The sequence below is a fragment of the Echinops telfairi genome, unplaced genomic scaffold (assembly GCF_000313985.2).
Source record: "Echinops telfairi isolate 266 unplaced genomic scaffold, ASM31398v2 ScPeMD7_2;HRSCAF=8, whole genome shotgun sequence".
Classification (NCBI taxonomy): domain Eukaryota; kingdom Metazoa; phylum Chordata; class Mammalia; order Afrosoricida; family Tenrecidae; genus Echinops; species Echinops telfairi.
This window is the reverse complement of record NW_022103898.1, coordinates 41,958,645-41,981,200: the sequence shown is the minus strand read 5'-3', so window position 1 is coordinate 41,981,200 and position 22,556 is coordinate 41,958,645. Positions and strand designations below refer to the sequence as shown.

At 36.3% G+C, this 22,556-nt stretch overlaps 1 protein-coding gene across 1 annotated transcript in view; it reads right to left on the bottom strand.

Moving 5' to 3' along the window:
• Positions 1-22,556, bottom strand: part of CEP290 (centrosomal protein 290) — a 97,703-nt gene that overhangs the window by 23,077 nt on the left and 52,070 nt on the right. The window contains exons 31-43 of the mRNA XM_045293067.1: positions 21,681-22,136; positions 17,041-17,205; positions 16,021-16,128; positions 15,613-15,747; positions 13,003-13,269; positions 12,345-12,452; positions 9,108-9,307; positions 5,488-5,701; positions 3,815-3,952; positions 3,257-3,478; positions 2,827-2,949; positions 2,214-2,359; positions 1,720-1,875 (exon numbers count right to left, since the gene is read on the bottom strand). Of these exons, the coding sequence (XP_045149002.1) occupies positions 1,720-1,875; positions 2,214-2,359; positions 2,827-2,949; positions 3,257-3,478; positions 3,815-3,952; positions 5,488-5,701; positions 9,108-9,307; positions 12,345-12,452; positions 13,003-13,269; positions 15,613-15,747; positions 16,021-16,128; positions 17,041-17,205; positions 21,681-22,136 (2,438 nt within the window). The remainder of the gene's footprint in view (positions 1-1,719; positions 1,876-2,213; positions 2,360-2,826; positions 2,950-3,256; positions 3,479-3,814; positions 3,953-5,487; positions 5,702-9,107; positions 9,308-12,344; positions 12,453-13,002; positions 13,270-15,612; positions 15,748-16,020; positions 16,129-17,040; positions 17,206-21,680; positions 22,137-22,556) is intronic.

Here is a 22,556-nt window from a genome sequence, read left to right as displayed (position 1 = left end):
TTCACCAACACTCAGTCAGACTCACGGCCACTGAGTCATTTTGACCCAGGGTTACCCTCCAGGACAGGGTAGAGCTGCCCCTCGGGGTTTCCAAGACTAATTCTTTTTAGAAGTAGCTGGCGGATTTGAACTACTGACCCAGTGGTTAGTAGCCCAATGAGTACCCATTATGCCACTACGGCTCATCAATATTAGAATGGATAAAGTAGGGATGTATTCATAATGTACACTATGCAATGATGTAAATGAATAAACTCAGCATAGTTAAGTCTCCAAATCATAATATTTAATTAAACCTAGTAAAAAAAAACCACATTAATTTTGATTTCATAAAATTTTCATAAAAATTAATTGGCAAAATCAATGAATGATGTTGGGTGTTTATTAACTTTGGAGAAAGGTCCAAACACATAAACCCCCCTGCCATCAAGTCAATACCAACTCCTAGTGGCCACGTAAGACAGGGGAGAACAGCTCTTTGACATTCCGAGACTGGAGCTCCTCACAGCAGAAAGGCCCGTCTTTCTCCTGCAGAGCAGCTGGGACTTTCAAACTCCTGACCGTGCCGATCGCAGCCCAACATATAACCACCACCCGACCAGGGCTCCAGAGAGCAATCTGTTGACCAAGTAATACGTTCCATTGGTGTTAAATAACCTATTCATGTTTAGGACATTGGCATTTTTTCTGAATACACACGAGGGGGTTACCCCTAAGAAACAGAAAAAAACTGGGTGGTGGTTTTGTAGGATGAAAATGTATACTTGTAGTGCATTTGGAGTTTGTTCCACTAGGTCAGACTGTTAATCAAGCTTTCTGTTTCGAGGTTCTGAAAAAAATTGCAAAACAGTGTGCAACAAAAAGGCCCGAGTTGTGGAGACAGGGTACTGGCTTTTCCACCACCACAATGTACCGTACCTGTTCACACAGCTCTCTCAATGTGCTAGTTGTTGGCAAAAAACCAGCACACCTTTCTTGCCTCATGCACCTGACTCATCTGACCTCACTCCATGTGAATTCTTTTTGCTTCTGTGAATGAAAAAGGACACGAACGAGCAGCGATTTGACAACATAGAAGAGGTAAATAAGGAAATGAGGGAGATGCTGTCAGCCATCCAACAGATGAGTTTGAAACATGTTTCCAAGAATGGGATCGCGGATTTGATAAATGTGTTAAGTGCGATGGAGAGCACTTTGTTGATTAAGGTGGTTTTGCAAAATTTAAATACATACCGGTAGCTTTGAAAAAAAAATCAGGTTTTTTTTTTCCGGAGGGGGGTATCCGCTCGCATACTCATAAAAAGAGTTTATCCAAAAAAGGAATGAAGTGTTAGTATCACCAAAGACACAAATATAGAAAGAATGGTTGGAAAATTTAGAGGAAATGTTGAGGACCTAGAGATGTTAAATGTTACAAGCTCAATATGAATAGCCAAAAACAAACATCACTTGTACGAGCCCCCAATAAAATGATTTTAAAAAAAATCACACAAATGCATACTGTATTAAGAAAATATTACTAAACTAAGTGTGGGATGTTATCCTAAAATGGATACTATATATTGATCAAATCAGATCTGGAACACAGCATTCAATTAGATAATTATATTTTAAAGAGACACTAATAAAGTTATAAAGCTAATTTAAAAATTTTAATGAGTAAAATTTACCATGTTTTCCTCATTATATATGGAGAGGACATTCCATGTGATACCTTACCTCATATATGTTATGTCACTTTCTAACTCAAGATTTCTCTTTCTCAGTTCTTCTAATTCTTTTTCTGACTCCAATGCTCGCACTCCCAAAACCTGATCAACAGTCAAGCCAGTTGTTTTTAGTTTCCTCTGCAAAGTCAGTTTTTCTTTATCAGCTCTATGGGATTTCAGATATAAGCATGAAAAGGACACACTTCACTATTAAGTTTGTGCAATTTACTAATGTATAGCTTATTCAATACCAGATCACTATATGGTAGATCTTCTGAATCCTCTGAACTAATTTATATTAAAACATAGGAAGCTCCAATTGTAATTCTTCAAATATATTTAAAACATTTCAAAGAACACAAAAATTAGTGGACCATAGGCTATAATTGGAAATTAAAAGCAGATCTTTTCTCACATTATAAAATAAGATAAAACTCTACAACTTCAAGGTAAATAAAACTAGACCTTATACATAATTAGTTTTATAAAGAAATGTACACTCACTTGGCAAAAAGATCCTTCAGAGTACTTAACTGTTTTGTTAGAGTATAGATTTCTCCCTCTTTCTCTTTTAATTTATTTCGAATTCCCTCTACTTTGGTTTGCCATTTTTTACCTTCTTCCCACCGAATTAATTCCTCTTTAGCACTCTGTAAGCAATAACAAAGAAAAAAACTGCTAGCATTATTTAAAATTACATTTTATAACTTATTTATCAATTATAATATATACTGAATAAGGTAAACTAATGCTTCCTAGAAAATATGTTAATCTAATTGTCAAAATAATCTTGGCAAATAGATAATGTAGATAGTATTACTTCTATCTTAACTACTTATTAATTTAGTGTATCACTTTTCAGTCTATTAGTCACTATGCTTCTTCACAGACAAGGAGCCTGGGGGAGTAGTTGTGATACACTGGGCTGCAATCCACGAGGTCAGTAATTTGAAACCACCAGCCACTCAAGGGAGAAAGAAAGGGCTGGCTTTCTATTCCCATAAACAATGGCAGTCTTGGAAACTCACAGGCAGCTCTAGCCTGCTCTATAGGGTGGCTGCGAATCACAACTGACTAGATGGCAGTGAGTTTGGTTTTTGGACTTTTCTTTCCGTACCTTTTCTTTCATAGGTTTTAAGTCAACCTCATCCATCTTTCTTTCAAGCTGACTTTCTAGCTTTTTAATTTTCTTTTGGAGTTCTTCAATTAAGCCTTGTTTATTATCAAGCAGAAGTTTTCCCTGAAAAATATATAAGTATCTTTACATACTAATAGGAAAATCAAACAAAATATACAGTTAACATTCCTTTAACAGAAACTTTCTGAGGGTACCAACAGACATGTTTTTAGACATTATTAATATATAAATATAAAATGACAATAGTTTCTATCCTTTAGTAAGATACAATAGATTTCACTGATAGTTATATCAGAATCATTTGAAAGTCAGTTTCAGCAAACATTATAGATAAAATTTAAAAATTGGAATAAAGTTCTACCTATCATTTATAAATCAAAGACATTAGCTGAATTAAATATGAAATTACCTGTAATCCACTGGTTAGTCTTTTAATTTGCCTTTTTAGTTCATCATTCTCCTGATCGACTCCATCTTTTTCTCTAAGTATTTTATTATATGCTTTTTGTTTCTTTTGCAATTCATTGTTTAAGTCATTCACATTATCAGCAAGGGTGTTTTCTCTATTCTTACTTGTTTTAAGTGATTCTTTCATTTTTAAAAGATTTTCATTTAAATCTTCAATTTGTAACTAATAAGAGAGACAGATTTTACTCATGAGTCTTCCACATTTATCAATGACAAAAGCAAGATACAATAGAAAGTATTAACCATCAATCTTTGTTAAAAAAAGAAAATTTTAAGCTAAAGTTTTGTTACATGAAAAAACAACATTTGTTTTTCCATCTTTACAATCAATGAACCATGTGCACATTGAGGGCACCAAAAAAAAAAAAAGATATTACCCTTAATGAAAACCTAACAAAATTTTAATCATGTGAACAAAAGTTTTTATTATGGCTGAATTAATAAGCTAAAGAAATACTCAGGAACAACACGCTATAGTACTTTGTGTGTTGGTGCTCACCTTCAGTTCTCTAGTGTGGCGGTCAACAACCTGTTGGACATTGAGATTTGCTTCTTTTTGAGAAGTTGCAGAAATAATACGTTCTTCAGCCGCTGCTGTCATATCTGCCCGAAGTTCCAAAAGTGCTCGACTAAGTGCCTAAAAATCATATTATAAATTTGAACAAATTGATATTTTAAAAGGAAATTATAAAAATAAGCAAGCTTTATAGCTTAATATATTTTCCTAAAACATAGCAGTGAACCAAATTAGAAAATTAAGTTTTCAAATTAATTTCTTTTAATAATTGGGCTTAATTCTTTCCAAATTGGCACTGAGAATTCAAAATTTTTACAATAAGGATTTTGAGAACCCAGCATTAAATGTAACAATTTGTATTAAAATATTAAGCATATTTTATTTTCCAATAGGCAATTTTAGATATTTATCTATATTCTTTTATTTAAAATTAATAGAATTTAAGGCACAAGGAAAGTTATAGAATTGGAAGAGGTATACGATTTGCCAACAATGTTAAAAGATATTTAAGAAAAATACAATACCTTTTAAAACAATGTAAGAATATAATATTTAGCATAAATTAAGAAATCAAAGAGATTCGCTGGCCATCTCCTTTCTACAAGACAATCTTTGTGACTCACTTCTTTATTCTCTTTTCTTCATGATTGTTGTTAGTTGTCAGTGAATGGGCCTTAAGCCCATGATGGCCCCATTCACAGAAGAATAACATTGCTTCCTAACCCGGTGTCTCCTCCATGATCATTTGCAGATGGGATCACTGTGATCCACTGAGTTTACATTTTAAGAAACAGATTACTAAATTTTTCTTCCTAATCTGTCTTTGTCTGGGTGCTCTGCTGAAACCTGATCAGCATCCTTTCCACATGTAAGCCTCTCCTGGTAGTTAGGGATATGAGGTTTGTTGGTAAATAACTGAAACCAGATCTCCTTCATGGAAGTTAAGACTTCTATCATTACCATCAAGCTGATTGTAGATTCTGAATCACAGTGACTGCCTTTGTGGGTTTCAGAGTCTAACTGCTCACAGAAGCAGAAAGCTTTGTCTCTCCCAATGAGCCCCAGGTGGTGTCAAACTGCTGACCTTGCAGTTACATAATTTTCTCCTCTTTACTACTGGGATTTTAAACTATAGTTACTGGTGGTATACTATTTTGAAATTTGGGGGCAATAGGAAAGAGAAGATTATGTAATTAAGTTTTCCCTGCATTTGCTCCAGGTAACACACAAGTCAGATGAATGCCAAACAACATAAAAACAAAACTTGGAATACATTTACACTTATAAAAAACAATCAATAAACTTGCTTAAAAGTATTATGTGGAGGGCTCTGATTAATGGGATTAGATAGGTTTATACATTTTATCACAACACTGCCATCTTTTCATATGCACACACAGTCTCTGAAAAGAAGCTGTATGTCATCAAGTTGGTGCTGACTCAGGGCCACCCTGGGGGTCCTGGCAGAAATGCTTCCGAGGTTTCCAGGCTGGCCCTGCAATGGGGACAGAACAGGTCCTTTCTCTCACAGAGCCACTGCGTTTGAAATGCTAACCTTCCAATTCACAACCAGCTGCTAAATCATCGTGGCATCTTATAAAAGCACTCTACCACACATAGTTTCTACACGTTGATAACATTTAGCTGTTACTTACTTTCTGTTGCTTCTCTTTCAAGGCCAATTGGCTTTTTAGCCGTTCTACTAGATTTCTCATTGTAGTTGTGGGAGCTCTAGAATTGGCTTCTTTTTGAGCCTGAATTTCAGATTTTAAACTCTGTGATTCCTTTTGTGACTGAGCCAGTAGGGACTTTAAATTTTCCACTTCTGTTTTCACTTTTTTAACTTCATCTGCATGGTTTACTTGGAGTCTAATATAAGCAAACAAATGTATTCAACAGAGTAGCACTTAATATTTTTAACTGACACAAATTTTATAAATAATAACTATTAGATGCTAAATATCTTCACAATCTAAATCTTGATGAAAACACCAAAATCTAAAAAAAATTCCACAATTCCTTTCTTGACTTAACGATTCTTAAGCTTAGCATAAAATAAACTTTTCCTTTCTTCTAGTTTTGTCTACTTTTTAAAATTATTGCATTTTGTGACTTATAAAGAAGATATCACTTTCAGCAATACTGCTTCAGTAAGTTGTTACCTCTCCTACATCAAGGTCTCCCAACCATGGCACTGTTGACATTTCTGACAAAACAATTTCCTGTTGTTAGAGGTTGCCCTACACATAAAGATGTGTAGTCTCTACCCATCACATGCCAGTAGCATTCCCTAATACTGAGAATAAAACTGTCTCCAGATGTTGTCTAATATCCCCTCAAGGGCAAAATACCCTGGTCAAGAACCATCACTCTATATTGACATAAGACTGAATATAAACTTTGACAGATGTCACTTGCATTAATTTGTAATTCCAAAGCCATTACTACTATGCCAATATGCATACACACACACACACACACACACACACACACAGAAATGGATACCAGGAAAACTTATTTTTTCAATTGATAACTAGTACTCATTAAGCATTAATCAATCTGATAATTTAAACTACGTCTAGGTCTCTGGATATACAGACAGTGGATCAGTAAGTTCATCAACATGCAGAAGTGAATTAGTAAACTTTGACTAATAAGGTGAAGATTGTCCTAAATCATGAATAAATGCTAAACTGGGTCTTGTTACTTATAGTCAAAAATTGAAGGCTAATTTGAAATCATTTTGAAATTAATGAAACAATCAGTCTCCTAATGTATTAAAATATGTATTAAATAGATGTATTAAAATATATATGCCAATGTCAATACAGAAAATATAAGTAATAGTATAATCTTAAGGTTTAAATAACATACTAAGGTGAAAACCAACTTCAAATATTTCATGTGGTTAAAAAATAAAATTAATAAAGATGTTCTTCCTATATCTAGGTGTTAGATAGAAAAACACAAGTACATTTACATTGTAAAACACGGCAAGAAATCATTACACCAAAAATAAAATCTCATGAAATAACTCAATACTGTAGAATAACGACTAAAACTGTTAACATGCTACTGCTAAACCAGGTTAATTTTAGAGAATTATTTCTTAAAATTAGCATATCTTATATAAAGCAAAAATAGGGTTACTTTAGCCAGAAGCATCTTGAACAAGGAGTGAAAATTCAAAGGAATAAAAAGGGCTTTAGAATTTAGATCGATGTGTTAAGTAGTTCAATTTTCTCAATTTTCAGATAAGAAAATTAAGGTTCACAGACACATTTCTATAATGATTCTAAAATGAACTAGTGTTTAAAATCTATGCTCTAATACTTTGATTAAGCAACATTTAGAATCTGTAATATAAAGAATGTTGTTTAATACTCAATAATCCTAATGGTTAATAACAAAATATAGCCAAGTTTTCAAGAGCAAATATTTACTGAGCCTCCACTGTGCCTGTGTTATAGGTGTATGTATTACATATCAATAAATTAAAAAATTACATTTAAATGTTACTTTATAATTTTCAAATTATATTCATAGACAGTACCATTTAGTTTTCACAGAATAACCTGAAAGAACAGGGAGAGTATTGTTATTTCAACTTTATACCTGATGAAGCCGAAACTTAGAAAGGGCTAAGAACCTGATGAGCTGAACCTGACACATTAGTGACTTGTTAGTGACAGCCTGGTGAGCTTCTGAGACTAAAAATCCCCATCTTTCTCCCAACGAGCCACTAGTGGTTTCAAACTGCAGACCATGTGGATGGTAGCCCAACTCCTAGCCACTATGCCATCAGGGCTCCTTAAAAAAACCTGATACAAGATAAAAATAACGCTGCTGATTTATTGGGAAACTGCTGTCAAAAACCTCTTTGAAGTTTTTAAAAGCAAAGATGCCATCGTTTAGACTTGAAGTATGTCTGACCCCAACCATGGTATTTTCAATAGCCTCACATGCATGCTAACACTGCATGAATACGGGAGAGAGAAGAACTGACACCTCTCAATGGAGGTGTTGGCAAAGCCAAAAACATTGAAAGTACCATGGGCTGCCAGAAGAATGAACAAGTCTGCCTTTTCAGTTCAGCCAGAATCCTCCTTAAAAGCAAGGACAGCCAGGCTTTATGTCCTGCGCTTCGGCTGTCTTGTCGGGACAGGTCATAGCTAGAGAAGGACAGCATGTCTGATAAAGTGGAGAGTCGGCACCAAGGCAGAAGGCCCTCAGTGAGAGGGACTGACACAGCGGCTCCAACAATGGGCTCCAACATAGCACCACTTGTGAGGATGGTGCAGGTTGAGGCCGCGTTTCTGCTGGGTGTAGCTCCCTCTGAGTGGGGATGAACTTGACTATACTTAGACAACAGGAGAAATAGGATTAGGAAGGCTCTGTCTCAGCCAAGAGACCACAGACATCATAAAAGCAGCTACAACAAATTTTCTGAAACCACACTAGAGAACATATGCATGCTTTTAAAACTGCTTTCCAAATTTTTAACACTTCTTCCTCCATGTTTCAAGGTGTGTCGCTTGCTCTATTCTTACAGGAGTGACTTTTGCAGCCAGGAATGCGGTTAAGCTAGTGACACTGAGTGCCAGCATCAGGGTCAGCGGAAAGGTAGTGACATGAGAACAGAAGGTGTTTTTAAGAACACTGTGATCTCCTTCAAGCCGGGGAAGGTGCTTGAAACCACAGGAGACAACCAGAAAGTGAAGCGCACCAGAACATTAAGCAGTCACTCAATGATTCAGATCCAAAATTGGCTCGGCAAAGAGACAAGACAAATTGTAGATGGAAAAATGGTAGTGGAATGTTACACAAATAAGTTGTTCGTACTACTCCACAAGAAAGGTGAGAAGAAAGTGTCTACATTTATAACTTGCTCACTAACAGGAAAATTGTACTTAAAAAAAGATATGCCTCCAGGCCAGTATTTTTAAACAAAGTTCAATATACATTTGCTCAATAAAAGCATCACATGTAGTGCAAAAAACAAGCAGAAAAAGGTCTGCTTGTCAGACTGACTAGGTTAAAATGTGGCTCTTTTACCCCCTCTTGGACAAGTTACTGAGCCTTTTTGTGGCTTGGGTTCCTCTCTAGAAAATGTAGAAAATAATAACCTATGTCCTAAGTTGTCATGACAAAAATAATGCAGTAATATATGAACATGCTTGGAATAGTGCCTGGCACAGCAAACACTTACATTTAGTATTCACTTATCATCATTACTATTGGTCTACTATAATACCAAAACATTTCTCAGGCTTACTTTACTTTCACATTTTCAAATTCTTTGACTTTTAGTGCAGTGACTTCTTTTTGTCTCTCTAAGTCTTGTGACACTTGCTTCAGTTTGATCAAAAGTGAAGAGAGAGAATCATCCTGCTCTGCTACTGTCTGCTCCATCTCAGCCAGACGAATAAAATGCTTGTTGGTGGGGACTGCAACAGGAGGTTGTTTCATTAAGTCCTATGAAATATGAATAGATCAGCCATGGGCATGTAGAACTCAATGCTATCTTATATTTAACTTGGCTCATCAAATGGTGAAAACGTATTATCTCACCTGAAATGTACTAAGCAATGAAGGTTTAAGTAAAACGGAATATTTGGCAATGCAGGCTTTATTCTTGGCATTCTAGTATCTAGCAAAATACTTACATGTAGAAGGTTTATTTAATTGGTTAAAAACCAATAAATGCTTATTTAAGAATTAATGAGTTAAAAGTTACACGAGTTAAGACATGAAAGGTCATTTCACATATACAGATCAGAAAGTTTAAAAGCAGTAAGGTTTACTCAAATAAAGCAACCAGTTAGCTGTTGGTAAAACATATAACACGTGTAATTTGAAGAAGATTGAGATCAGACCATGAAAAGTTGTGAGTTCCCACTAGGGAATCTGAAAATGAATCTGCAGACAGACAATGGTGAGTTATGGGAGGCCTGGATTTAGGGAGTGGAAAGTCAGGGTTGTGCTTTCAGAAGATTGTCATGGCAGCCTATCAGACGCCAATGTTTTATACATAAAAGAAGAAAGATTTTATATGGTCTCAAAAAACATGACATGGCAGGATCTGGCAACCATTTTCTGGGTGAAGTTAGTTGATCACAAAAGGGCAAACAGTGTGAGATCCCTGCTGCAGGATGGGAGCAGGCTCGGGCTTTCAGGACATCCAGTCTGCTGGCCAGGGCGGCCTGGCGGCGCAGTAGTTGAGCCTGACAGTTGCCGACGAACCAGACAGGCACCACCCTTTCTACGCGTGTATCCTGAAGGCTACTTTGGCAGAGGGGTCCTCACTTCAGCTGGGCTCAGATTTTTGAGAGGGGGAGGGGAGGATGACTGCTTACTGGCTGATAGAGATCCCTCCAGACTGGCAGACATTCTATCAGAGTGATGAGAGCTACTGATGGGAAAGGGAGCATACCCTTGTGGAAAGACAAGTGCACAGCTATTAGTAGAAAAGAAGGAGGACCAATTTCCGAGTGGAGAAAAAAAATGACTAACAATACTTTTCAGGACCCCAAAGGTGGAGTATGCCTAGTAACATGCTCCGAATAAGCCACATCCGTCCACATTTCTGTACACACCCTGGCGGCCCAGGCCATGTACCATAGAACACTGGGACATTGGATCCTGGATCTTCAAGGCACACGGCGTGCTCCAAAAGCCCTAACAAGTGATGTGATGTGGAAACTCAACTAGGTGAACTAGACTCTACCTCATACACTCCTGCAATCTGAGGACTCAAGACGGGAAATTCACATGGTGTGAAAAAGCAGAAGACAGCTATACCCAGTGTTGAACTGTCAGTAGGAAGACTATCATTTACTTATTACTTCAATGTCCTACTTGCCCTATTAAGATATGTATTATTCTGTCAGTCCTGTGGCTGACATTGTCAGCAAATATTATTTTAAGTTTTGCCTAACCACCAATTCCCATTGTTTGTGCAAATAGCATCCAATCACATAAAGATTTATTCTGTACAAGTGAATAATCCAGGTTTGTCAATATGTGTTAGTCTACCCTTACTCAATCTCTCATAATGTTTGGAAATGAATACCATGAGCTAATCAATGACACGATAAACAGAAGATCCTTGTGCTCTAGAAGGTAATCAATAAGATTCTCTAACCTAAGACAAACAGGCAGATAAAAAACACAGAAGATTCAGGAATAAATTATGGGCTCGCATTTACTCCTACTTCCATTCTAAGAACAATGAATTCTTTTGACAAGGTCCTGCTACACGCTTGCCCTCACGAAGGAAGCACAAGAAGATACGGGTGCTTGAGCGTGCTATGAGAGAGAATAGTGCTGGGGGCCTCACAGGTTTATTTCCAAACAAGCAGACAGCTAACTGAGAGGTGGAAGAAGCACACCAACATCCACGATCCAAGGATTGTAAATTGTATAATCCAAATCCACATGAGAATAGTATCAGAGCTTAAATTATGAGATTCTGGAGTGCAGAAGGCTATAGAAGTTAGTGGAAGTCCAAAATACACTTACAAGATCTACACAGGGAATAAGCCTCCAGTGATTTCCTTCTAACTATAATTGAGGGATGGGAATAATCTGGTTATTAGAGTCTTGGAGAGATGACTATGGTATATTAAAATGATACATCTGACTTGAATGGTTAAAACTTTGTCCCATGAGCTCCCTTCTGATACACTTTGTGCATCGCCTGGTTTTTAATATTTTCTGTGTGTTTGTTTTTTCCACATATTAGGGTTAATCTTTTGTTATATTTTGTTGGTCCTGTGGGAAGCCGTCTTGACTCTTTGCCATGCGTGTTTGAATGTTTTTCAGTACATGAAACCCAGGAGGGATGAATCTACAGAGACGACGACTATCATAAGGGCTCCTGGCGGGTATGGCAGAAGAAATGGGGAAAGGAGCTCTGTGAAGGAGTTCCAGAAGAAAATGTTTTGAAACTGATTTTGGTAGCAATTGAACAACACTGCTTTATATGAGTACATGAGGGAATGATATGATGTCTGGATTAGCTCCTAATAAAATGTTTTTTGAAAAAAAAAAAAGGATCAATAGAGATGATAGAGAACAGAGGAATCCCTAAGACAAACATTCTGAGATACCATTTTAACCAAGAAGTGAAGCCACCCCAGAGGTCACCCTTCAACCAAATAAAAGATGAGGGTATAAAATAAACAATAGCATTCATGAGGAATGTTCTCATAGAACAATCAAGTACAGGAGAACCACCAGGCAGTGTTTGGCCAACAGTACATAGGAGACGGCCAGGTGGGATGGAAACTGAGAACGCGTGGTGAAAGTGGGAGAGTACTCAGACACTGCAAACGTAGCAGCCATCCCCAGGGAACAAGCAACAAACTCACAATTTGTTCCTTGCCCCGGAAAATATCAAAGAGATTACTGAATGGGAAACTAACTTGCTGTGAGTTCTTTCACCTAAAACATAGTACAATGTTTAATATAAAAGCAGTAAGTAATTAGAACACAGTTCTTAAATACTTACCCAAGCTGTTTGTTTGAATTTATTGAGTGAACTATCAGCCTGTAGTTCTAATTTATGATGAAGAGAATGAAGATCTTCTTCATGTTTTTTAACAATTTCTCTTTGCTCCTGTTTTACAACAAATCAAAGTGTACCTTAAATTATGATTCATATGAATTCATATTCTAAGGATCTTAAATATTTTGTCTTTAATCTTTTAAAATCCCAAGATAGTGAACCCTCATGATCAGTATCTATTTATTTAAACTATATTTAAACTAGTATTCACCTCCCTATGCAAATATTCAAGTTTCCAGGCAAAGCCCCAAATCATAAAATTATAAACCATAAATCTGATTTTAAATGATAACCAGTGTAACAGTTTCCATTATAACTTCCTGCTTTAATTCTTAACTACAAATTTAATTGTTATTTCTCAAAAGTATAAAATCTTACTCTTGCAGTCATTTCTGACTTAGTCAATAAGAGAACAACAATGTACAGATGAAAACTCAGTTTTACTGACAGGTCTGTAATCCAATCATGTAAAAGTAACAATTCTTAAATAGAATCACTTGAGAGTCAGAAATAAACTACCATATCAGGGCAGATTAATGGCTTGGATATGACTAAAAACATGGCAATAAATAAGGCAGCATAACACAGTATAATCAAATACCTCTCGGGCTTTTTCTAGGAGATTCTGATACTTCTTTAACACTTCCTCCTTTTGATGTAATCTGGCTTGCATGCTTGCAATGGTTTGATGAGCAATTTTCAATGTGTGCTGTGACTGTGGTTCCATCTCTTTCCTGCCTAGCTCAGAAATGAGCTTTTCTCTTTCTGCACTGGCAGGCAATCGAAGCCTCAGTTCATTGATTACTTGGTCTCTTGAAAGAATATTTTGCTCTGCTAAACATAAAGCAGATTCTTTTTCTTTTAGCTTCTGCAATGATCAAAGTACAATTAATTATTGAAGCATATTCCTTCCTTTAAACATTTCATCTGACTATTTGATTAAAGGAAAAAACAGAATTAAAAATTTTTTTAAATACTTTTACTGGGGGCTCTTACATCTCTTGTCACAATCCATACATTCATCAGTGAGTCAAGCACATTTGCACATATGCTGCCATTATCATTTTCAAAGCATTCTCTTCCCACTTGAGCCCCTGATATCAGTTCTCCATTTCTTCCCCTCCCCTGCCCGCCCTCCCTAAGGAACCTTTGGTAAGTCATAGATTATTATTTTCATATCTTCCATCGACTTCCATCGCCCCTCACCCACGTTTCCATTGTTCGTCCTCCTGGAAAGGGGGTTTAGGTTGATCTTTGTGATTAATTCCTCCTTTCCCCCGACACCCTCCTTTAATCTTTCTGGTATGCCTACTCTCACTGTGTCCCTGAGGGGGTTATCTATCCTGAATTCCCTGTGTTGCGGGCTCTGATCTGTAGCAGTGTGCATGTTCTGGTCTAATCCGATTTGTATGGTAAAATGAGGTCATGATGGTGGGGGGAAGGAAGCACCAAAGAACTAGAGGAAAGTTGTATGTTTCACTGGTGCTATACTGTATCCTGACTGGCTCATCTGTTCCCTGTGACCCCTCTGTGAGGGAATGTCCAACTGTCTACAGATGAGCATTGGGTCTCCATTCCATGCCACCACCACCACCACCACCACCTCCCCAATTCACATTGGGTATGATTTTGTTCTGGGTCTTAGATGCCTGACACCTGACCCATCGACACCTCATGATCACACAGGCTGATGTGCTTCTTCCATGTGGGCTTTGTTGCTTTTCTGCTAGATGGCTGCTTGTTTATCTTCAAGCCTTTAAGACTCCACATGCTGTATCTTTTGATAAGCAGGCACCATCTTTTTTCGTCACCACATTTGCTTATGCACCTACTTTGTCTTCAGTGATCGTGTCCGGAAGGTGAGCATCATGGAATGCCAGTTTAATAGAACAAAGTGTTCTTGCATTGATGGAGTACTTGAGTGGAGGCCCAATGTCCATCTGCTACCTTAATACTAATCCTATAAATATATGCACACAGATCTATTTCCCCATCGTCATATATAAATATATTTACATACGTACATGCCTGTATTTAGACCTCTATAAATGCCCTTTGCCTCCTAGTTCTTTCCTCTAGTTCCTTTTACTTTCCTCTTGTCCCACCATCATGTTCAGCCTTCATTCAGGTAGAAGTTTAAATTTACTTTTCACATTATACTCATAATACTCACCTGATATTAAATAAGGTTAAATTTGCATTTCTATGTAACTCACGCTTGTAGTGAAATATATGCCGTCTTATTTAGTTAAAAGACTATTACACTTTAGAAATGTCCTTGTAATAGAGAAGAAGTTTAATTGCACTTACGTCAATCTTGCCGTTTTAGCACTAGAAATGAGTGGTGCTGGATTGAGAAAGTAAGTTTCATAAAACATTCCTTCTATCTAAGTCCAGTGACTACCAAACCACTAGAAAACCAATGCACTAAAATCACTTAAATATAAAAATGGATCCGTTAGGGTCCACAGCCAATGAGTCACTACGATAATACCTGCTGCTTATTAAAAAAAGAGGGCAGTTGTTAATGTAGATATTTTAAATCAAGCACTAGAGTGATAATTCACATAAGAAAATTGAGTGATAATTGAAAAAGAATGATTCTTCAATTAATTTAAAAATGTATAATTTGACTTGCCAAATTAAAAATATGTATCTAGTAAATGTTTTTATGGAAAGTAAAATGAGTATTATATTTAGTTTATATTATTGTCTAGACAATTAAATAAAGAAGGTAGATTTGATGTCATCACCACATCAATATCTGGATTAATCTGATAAAATAATTTCTAGTCTAACTTCAAACTTTTTTACCAGACAACAAAAAGAATGAGCTTAAAATGGACCCAGAATGCAATATACAACATGCACATCAAAATAATAATCCAGGATGAAAAGACTAAATTCTTCATTACAGAGGGGCAGATTACCTATACTGCTCATACCACTACACCCAAACAACCGTTGTCTGTCCTTTTAAGCTTAGCATTACTGATCAGTCTGCCCCAAAATGAAAAGTAATGACTGAATAACTAGTGAATTCAAAATCACTATATCTGCTACCAAAAGCATTAAAGGATGGAGGAAAAGGAGAGCAGAATTAACAACAGATACTATTTATCATTATTTGCTCCACCCTTGTTATTAAGTACTATTTAGAAATTACACAAATATGCCTAGTAGTACTCTGATTAAAATGCAAATTTGTTACCTCTTCTAATGATTTGCATGTTGCCCTTGTTTCTAGGATTACTCGAACATTCTCCTTAATTTTCCTTAGAGCAATCTCAAGCTGATTTGGAAGAGGCAAACTAGGGTCAGGTATTGATCCCGTGGCTTCTTCAAACTGTGAAGAATTAAGATTTTTTTTATAAACCAGTTACAGCACTGAGAAGAGCAAGGTTAATTTTTACATACAGCTATAACAAAATGTAGGTTAACATTTATTTATGTTTTAAATAACATCTATTTAAATTTTAAATGTAAAAAGGTAACAACTGAAATTAGATCTGATTAAAAAAATTAGATCTGATTTTAGAAAATATTTCTATGAGCTAACATTGTAGGCCACAAAATATGCTACAGTGGTTATAGAATTATGCTATAGAATTACTCTTGCCTTTTGTGCTGCATTTAGTATTTCATTTTGCTGACGGTCAAAGATGTCGAGTTGACGTTCAAGCTCAACTTCTCTTTGATCCCAGGCCATTTGTCTTTCCTCATGAAACTGAAAAACGCCAATTTGTGTCAGACACAAACATGTAATACCCATGTTGCATATATTTTTAATATACTTCTGACAACATTCCTTTGAGGTCATTATTCTTATTCTCATTGTATGGAAACAAGGACTCAGGGTTGAAGTAACTTGTCCAAAATCATAGAGCTAGATAAATATGGAGTAAAAAATGCAGCCACTCATGAATCCTTACATTTATCCATTTACCCACACATTCATCCAATGCATATTTAATAGTACAAAATATGTGCGAAACATTCTAGGCACTGAAAACAAAGCAATGAACAAAAGCAAGTCTCTATTACCTTTAAACTTAAATACTACTAAGGAGAAACAGTAAGTATGCAGGTAAATATGTAATAGAGCGACATGCTGAGGAAAAACAGGCACCTTGACAAAAGCAATGACAAGTTGGGAAAATGAAGCTACATACACTCCATTGAGAAAATCCCGACAGTAGGATTTTCTGTTGTAAATGGAGTGGTTGGTCAAAGCGGTATGGACTATACAAACAATACGAGTATCTGGGGTAAGAGCACTCGAGAGAGAAGAAATAATAAAACCTCTGATGCAAGCATGTGCTTTCATGTGCATGTGCATACCCTGTCTATGAAGTATACTTGCTTTTTTCCCCCAACATTAATTCTACCAGCAGATATTGTAACTGTCAAAAGTCAAATAACTAATAGTGAAATTAAAAATTAATTATACATATAAGGGTATGCATTGTTGCTTATAATTAAAACCACTATTCCAAAAACTAAATTAAAAATGTATACTTGGAATGTTTAGAAAATATGCAGAAAATTTTATAACATAATAATGGGAGCTATAGTCAGTCAAGCAATATTTATGCTTTAAGTCTCAACCAAAAACATCAAAATAAATATAAAATGAAACCTTGTTCTGCTGTACAATTTCTTCCTCTAGATTACTGATTGTATGCTCATATTCAGATATTATATTATTTAAATATTTTATTTCTTCTTTATCCTTGACTAATTCTCGATTTAGTTTAAGCTCTTGAAGACGGAGTTCTTCTATTTTCCTATGCCAATCGATGACCTGAAGATTTACAAATTAAGCATATATAGGTAAATGCTATATAAATGATTTCTCCATTATTCCTAGTTACAGAAATCCCATTAATTTTCATTAAAATGAAAAACATTAAATCTACTGTATTATACTCGTGCATAAGCTGAGTTTTTCAGCACATTTGAATGCAGTTTTTGTGGTAAAATTAGGTGCCTCGGCTGATATTCTGGGCATCTTATAACATATGGTACATTAAAATAATACATAAAATTATCATTAGTTGAGCCATCTAACAAAGCTTATGTAAAACTTCCAGAGATTCTTCTCTGAGAATATGTGAGATCTTAAGTAAAAAGCTTTTTCAAATTATGTTGAAATGGATAAACTCATAATTAACATTCATTTTCAGTTTTTTATTCACTTTATCACACTTAAGTACTACATTTACTATGCAAGATACTGTAACCTGTTTTACTTCAAATAAATAAGGAAATTCTAAATATTTCTTGATCAGAGAAAATAGTTCCGTTGCTAGTTAACTATATTCCATTTAATTACTATCAAGTGAGAGTAAAAATAAATTTTATTAAAAAATAAATGCAGACTATTTAGAAATGACCTTAAACGGTTGATATTTATGAAAAGTATATTTCAAATAATTACCATTATGATAGTGGTAGAGCAGCAGTTATCAACCTGTGGGTCACAAACCCTTTGGGGTCGAAAGTCCCTTACATAGGGGCCGCCTAAGACCATCGGAAAACACTATTTCCAATGGTCTCAGGAACCAAGACAATGCTCCTCTACCCATCTCCAGGCAGGACCACCCACATGCAGATAAACCAATATACGAATACCCAGGGTGATGACATCATTGCGCCAATCCCATTACATACACCCCATTCAAATACAGGTTTATGTGACAGGGTTGGTTACCATAATGTACTTACGTGGACCAGTCACACATGTGTAGAGAGCAGCTACTGTGTAGAAAGCAGCTGCTGTGTTGAAAGTAGCTACTCTGTTAAAAGCAGCTATTGTGTTGAAAGCAGCAGTATTGGAGGTAAAATAACACTTCATGAAATATAATTACTGGGTAAATGTAAAATCGTGTAATGTAAAATCATCAACTACTGCCAAAAAAAAAATATCTGTACCATGGAACTTTAATCTGGATGCTGATCGGTCTTTTTATATTCAGCTGTGGTTGATGTGAATACTGCCCCCTTGTGATAGTAAGAGGTATGGAAGAAAACAACACAGGAAATTTTAATGAACTGTATTGACTGAACTATGCCATGTATCATCTTTTGTATTATTTAAGCTATTGTTATATATTATTTTCATTAGCAAACCATCCCATGACAATGGATCGTGTAGAGAAAAACGTTAAGGAAATATAGTGAGGATTTTTTACAGTATGCTGTTACCTCAATAATTACAGCAGGAATTGAGAAACCACAAAGTGTTATTTGTTTGTGAAGTTCTATCAGCTGAATCTATGAAGCTGAACAATCTAAAATGCCATTTTGATAACAAGCATCCGAGCTTTGCCGGCAAGGATACCAGCTATTTGAGAAGCAAAGCTGATGGATTCAAGAAAGCCAGACTTGACGTTGGTGACAAGTGCCACAAACAAAACGTAGCAGCCGCTGAAGCTTCGTATTTGGTGGCACTCAGAAACTCCAGAGCTATAAAACCTCACATGTTTGCTGAGGACTTACTGTGGCCAGCAGCCAAGGACAGTGTTGGAGTTATGAACGGAGACAAATTTGTTATGAAATTGAGTGCAAGTTCCTTATCTAATGACAGTCTGCAGAAGAACAGATGATATGTCTGCTGATAATCTTGATCAGGCAATCCAGGAAACTAAGTCTGCTCCACTTCCAATATTTAGTATCCAGCTTGATGAATCTACAGACTTTGCAAATTGTTAAGTTACTGGTTTACGTGAGGTATAGTAATGATGGTGACTTTAAAGTTTCTTTTTTGCAAAACTCTTGAAATGACAACTACTGCACGGGATGCATTTGACACAGTTGGTTCATTTCTGGAAGAGCATAAGATCTCTTGGGAAAAGGTTTGTGGTGTTTGCACAGATGGTGCTCCAGCTGTGCTAGGATGTCGATCTAGATTTCAATGTTTGGCACTGAATGAGTCACCAAAAGTCATTGGAACTCACTGTATGCTTCATCAGCAAATAATAGTAATAATGACGCTGCTACAAGAGTTACAAAAAGTAATGAAAAGTGTATTAAGTTCTGTCAATTTTGTAAAGGCAAGCACTTTAAAAAGTCAACTGTTTTCACAACTATGCAATGAGTTGGATGCGCCCAATAATGCTTTGCTATTTCACACTGAAGTGAGATGGTTGTCGAGAGGAAAAGTTTTAAGACTTTTGAGCTTCGTGATGAACTCAAAATACTTTTTTATTAAAAGCAAGACCACAGTTCAAAGCACTTTTCAGCAATAAAAGTGAACTGCAGTAAATAGCTTACTTGGTTGCCATCTTTGCCATCTTGAATGAGTTAAATTTATCACTGCAAGAACCAAATGCAACATGCCTCGATTTGTCTGAAAAGATCCAATCATTCCAAATGAAACTTCAGCTTTAGCAAAAAAAAATTGGATGAAAATAAAATTTGCATGTTGCCTATATTATCTGCTTTCTTTGAGGAACATGACATTGAACCAGACAAAAGGATTACGACAATAATTTCTGTGAAAGAACACTTGCACGTACTTGCAGATGAAATGTCGTCATACTCTCCAAATCTACCTGACACCCCATTTGCACTTGCCAGAAGCCCATTCCCAGTTAAAGTTGAAGATGCTCCTGAGACAGCACAAGAGGAGGTCATTGAACTTATTAACAGTGGTGCAGCGAGAACTGGTTTCTCTACAATGCCACTTACAAAATTCTGGATTAAGTGTTCCCAGTAATATCCTTTCCTGTCATAGACTGTGTTGTGCCTTCTTCTTCCATTTCCAACAACATATCTTTGTGAAACAGGGTTTTCCAGCTTATTGGTTATCAAGCCTAAATACAGAAGTAGATTTGTGGAAGATGATCTTCGTTGTGCTCTTGCAAAGACTGCCCCGAGACTTTCTGATCTGGTGAGAAAGAAGCTATCTCAACCTTCCCACTGATGTTGGCTTTTTACACATACTGTCGCAAAATGTAGCAATGTAGTTTACTGTTGTTTTATTAAGACTGTTACCCACGCTATATCATGCTTCAAGACAAATTTTCGCTTATTATAATTAGAAGTAAATTGTTTTTGTGATTACCATATATACTTGGGTATAAGCCGACCCGAATATCAGCCGAGGCACCTACTTTGACCACAAGTCAATAGGTTAACACGATTTAGCATCAGCAAACAAGAAGGGTCTAGTCATTGTTCTCCTCATCCAGCCATCAAGCGTCTCCCTCCCGTTCTCAGTCTTTGCAACATGCTAGCCAAGTTTCTCAGTCTCTCAGCCACATGATCCCTTGGCCTTGTCTCCATGGGCCAAGAAGGAGCCCTCCTGCCACTGTCCCAAAATTCCATAGTCTCTGGCCAGATGTGAACATACCCAATAGTCCTGTGCCACTGTCTCTGATGCATCTGGTCTCCAAGGCGTCCGCCACGTCAGAGAGAGATGTTGAACTTTGCTCGACCAAGGCCCTGGGGAGGTCCAACGTCTCCTTGCTCTACTGCTGCTTGAATGATGTCTCACCCCTCCTCTAGCCAGAGGCTTGGTAACAGCAACTGACTAATCTCTCTCACTCTCTCTTTTTTCTAATCTTCTCTCTTAGTGTATACATACTCTATTTGGTAGAAGTTAAAAAATCTTTGGTAGAAGAGCTTTATTATGAAATTTCACTCTACCAATGTGACTTACAACCTTCCTAATGCCATAACCCTTTAATACAGTTCCTCATGTTGTGGTGACCCCCAACCATAAAATTACTTTCATTGCTACTTCATAACTGTAACTTTGCTACTGTTATGAATCGTACTGTAAATATCTGATATGCAGAATATATTTTCTTTGTTACAAATTGAACAACTGTGTTCGATGTGTTCAGAACAATTGTGTTCTAAGTTCTGTGTGGCCACTGAAGTGAACTATCGAACCCAGCATAAATGCAGAGTGGAGCGGGGGGTACAGTTAATGTCAGAAGAAAGAGCCTGGAGGTATGTCTGACCCTTGCCTCATGGCAATAGGGAGGCTAGTGGAGGTCTGATACGGCCCTCCACTGCTGTTTACTGCAATGATAACTAAAATAATTACAATTAGTACTAAATTTATGTATACATGGGGTCTAGTTTCAAACCTCTCTCATACAACATAAACATTTTTAGCAAAATCTATGTTCAGAAAAGTCATTTTTAACACATATACATTCTATAGCATAGAACTGAATACATTAAAATTTTAATCATATACAAATAAATTGTCTTACATGCACATATATAGTGTATAGAAATATTAATCGTAAAATTTAATCTTACTTTTTGTGCTCCCCTGGAATCCTTTAAAGTGCTTATTAACTCTTCTAAGCCCTTTAGTTTTAATTCCATCTCCAGTGCTTTATTTTCCATATTTCTGTGTTCATTTTGAGAATTTTTCAATTCTTGCATGATCTTCAGTTTGTCATTTTGTAGTTGAATCATTGTTTTAGAAAACTTTTCCTGCTGCGCCAAGGGTAAAGCTCCACTAAATTGGCGGCGTAGAGACTGAATTGTTTGGCGCAGATGTTTTGCTCTGTTTCTTCCCTCCAAGCGAGCATAATAAAGAGCCTGTTCTTTTTCATCAAGTTTTTGCTCTAAGCGCAAATTATAAGCCTGCGTCTTCTGCAGTTTAGATGTAATTGACTCCAACTTACCAAGAGAAGTAGCTTCACTAATTTGAAGCGAGACAATATGTTGGTGCAACTTGGCAATTAGTGCCTTTTCATCAGACTGTGCCTAATATTAAAAGAAAATGCATTTTTGTACAAAGTTTAAACATTTTCCAATTAAAGTTATATTGGTTTTAAAGCCACAAATAATAAACAAAATTTTAGAACAATGTATATTAGCTCCAATAGGATTTAATCCTTCTTTTATATAAATAATTACCTAGGTAAAACCATAGAAACAAACATTTTAAAGTCCAACTACGGCCTTGCAGCAAAATGAAATTGCTTTGTTGTTGTTGTTGTTTTTAATCATTTTATTAGGGGCTCATACAACTCTTATCACAATCCATACACACCATCAATTGTGTAAAGCGCATTTGTACATTCATTGCCCTCATCATTCTCAAAACATTTCCTCTCCACTTAAGCCCCTGGCATTAGGTCCTCATTTTCCCCCTCCCTCCCCACGCCCCCTGCCCTCATGAGC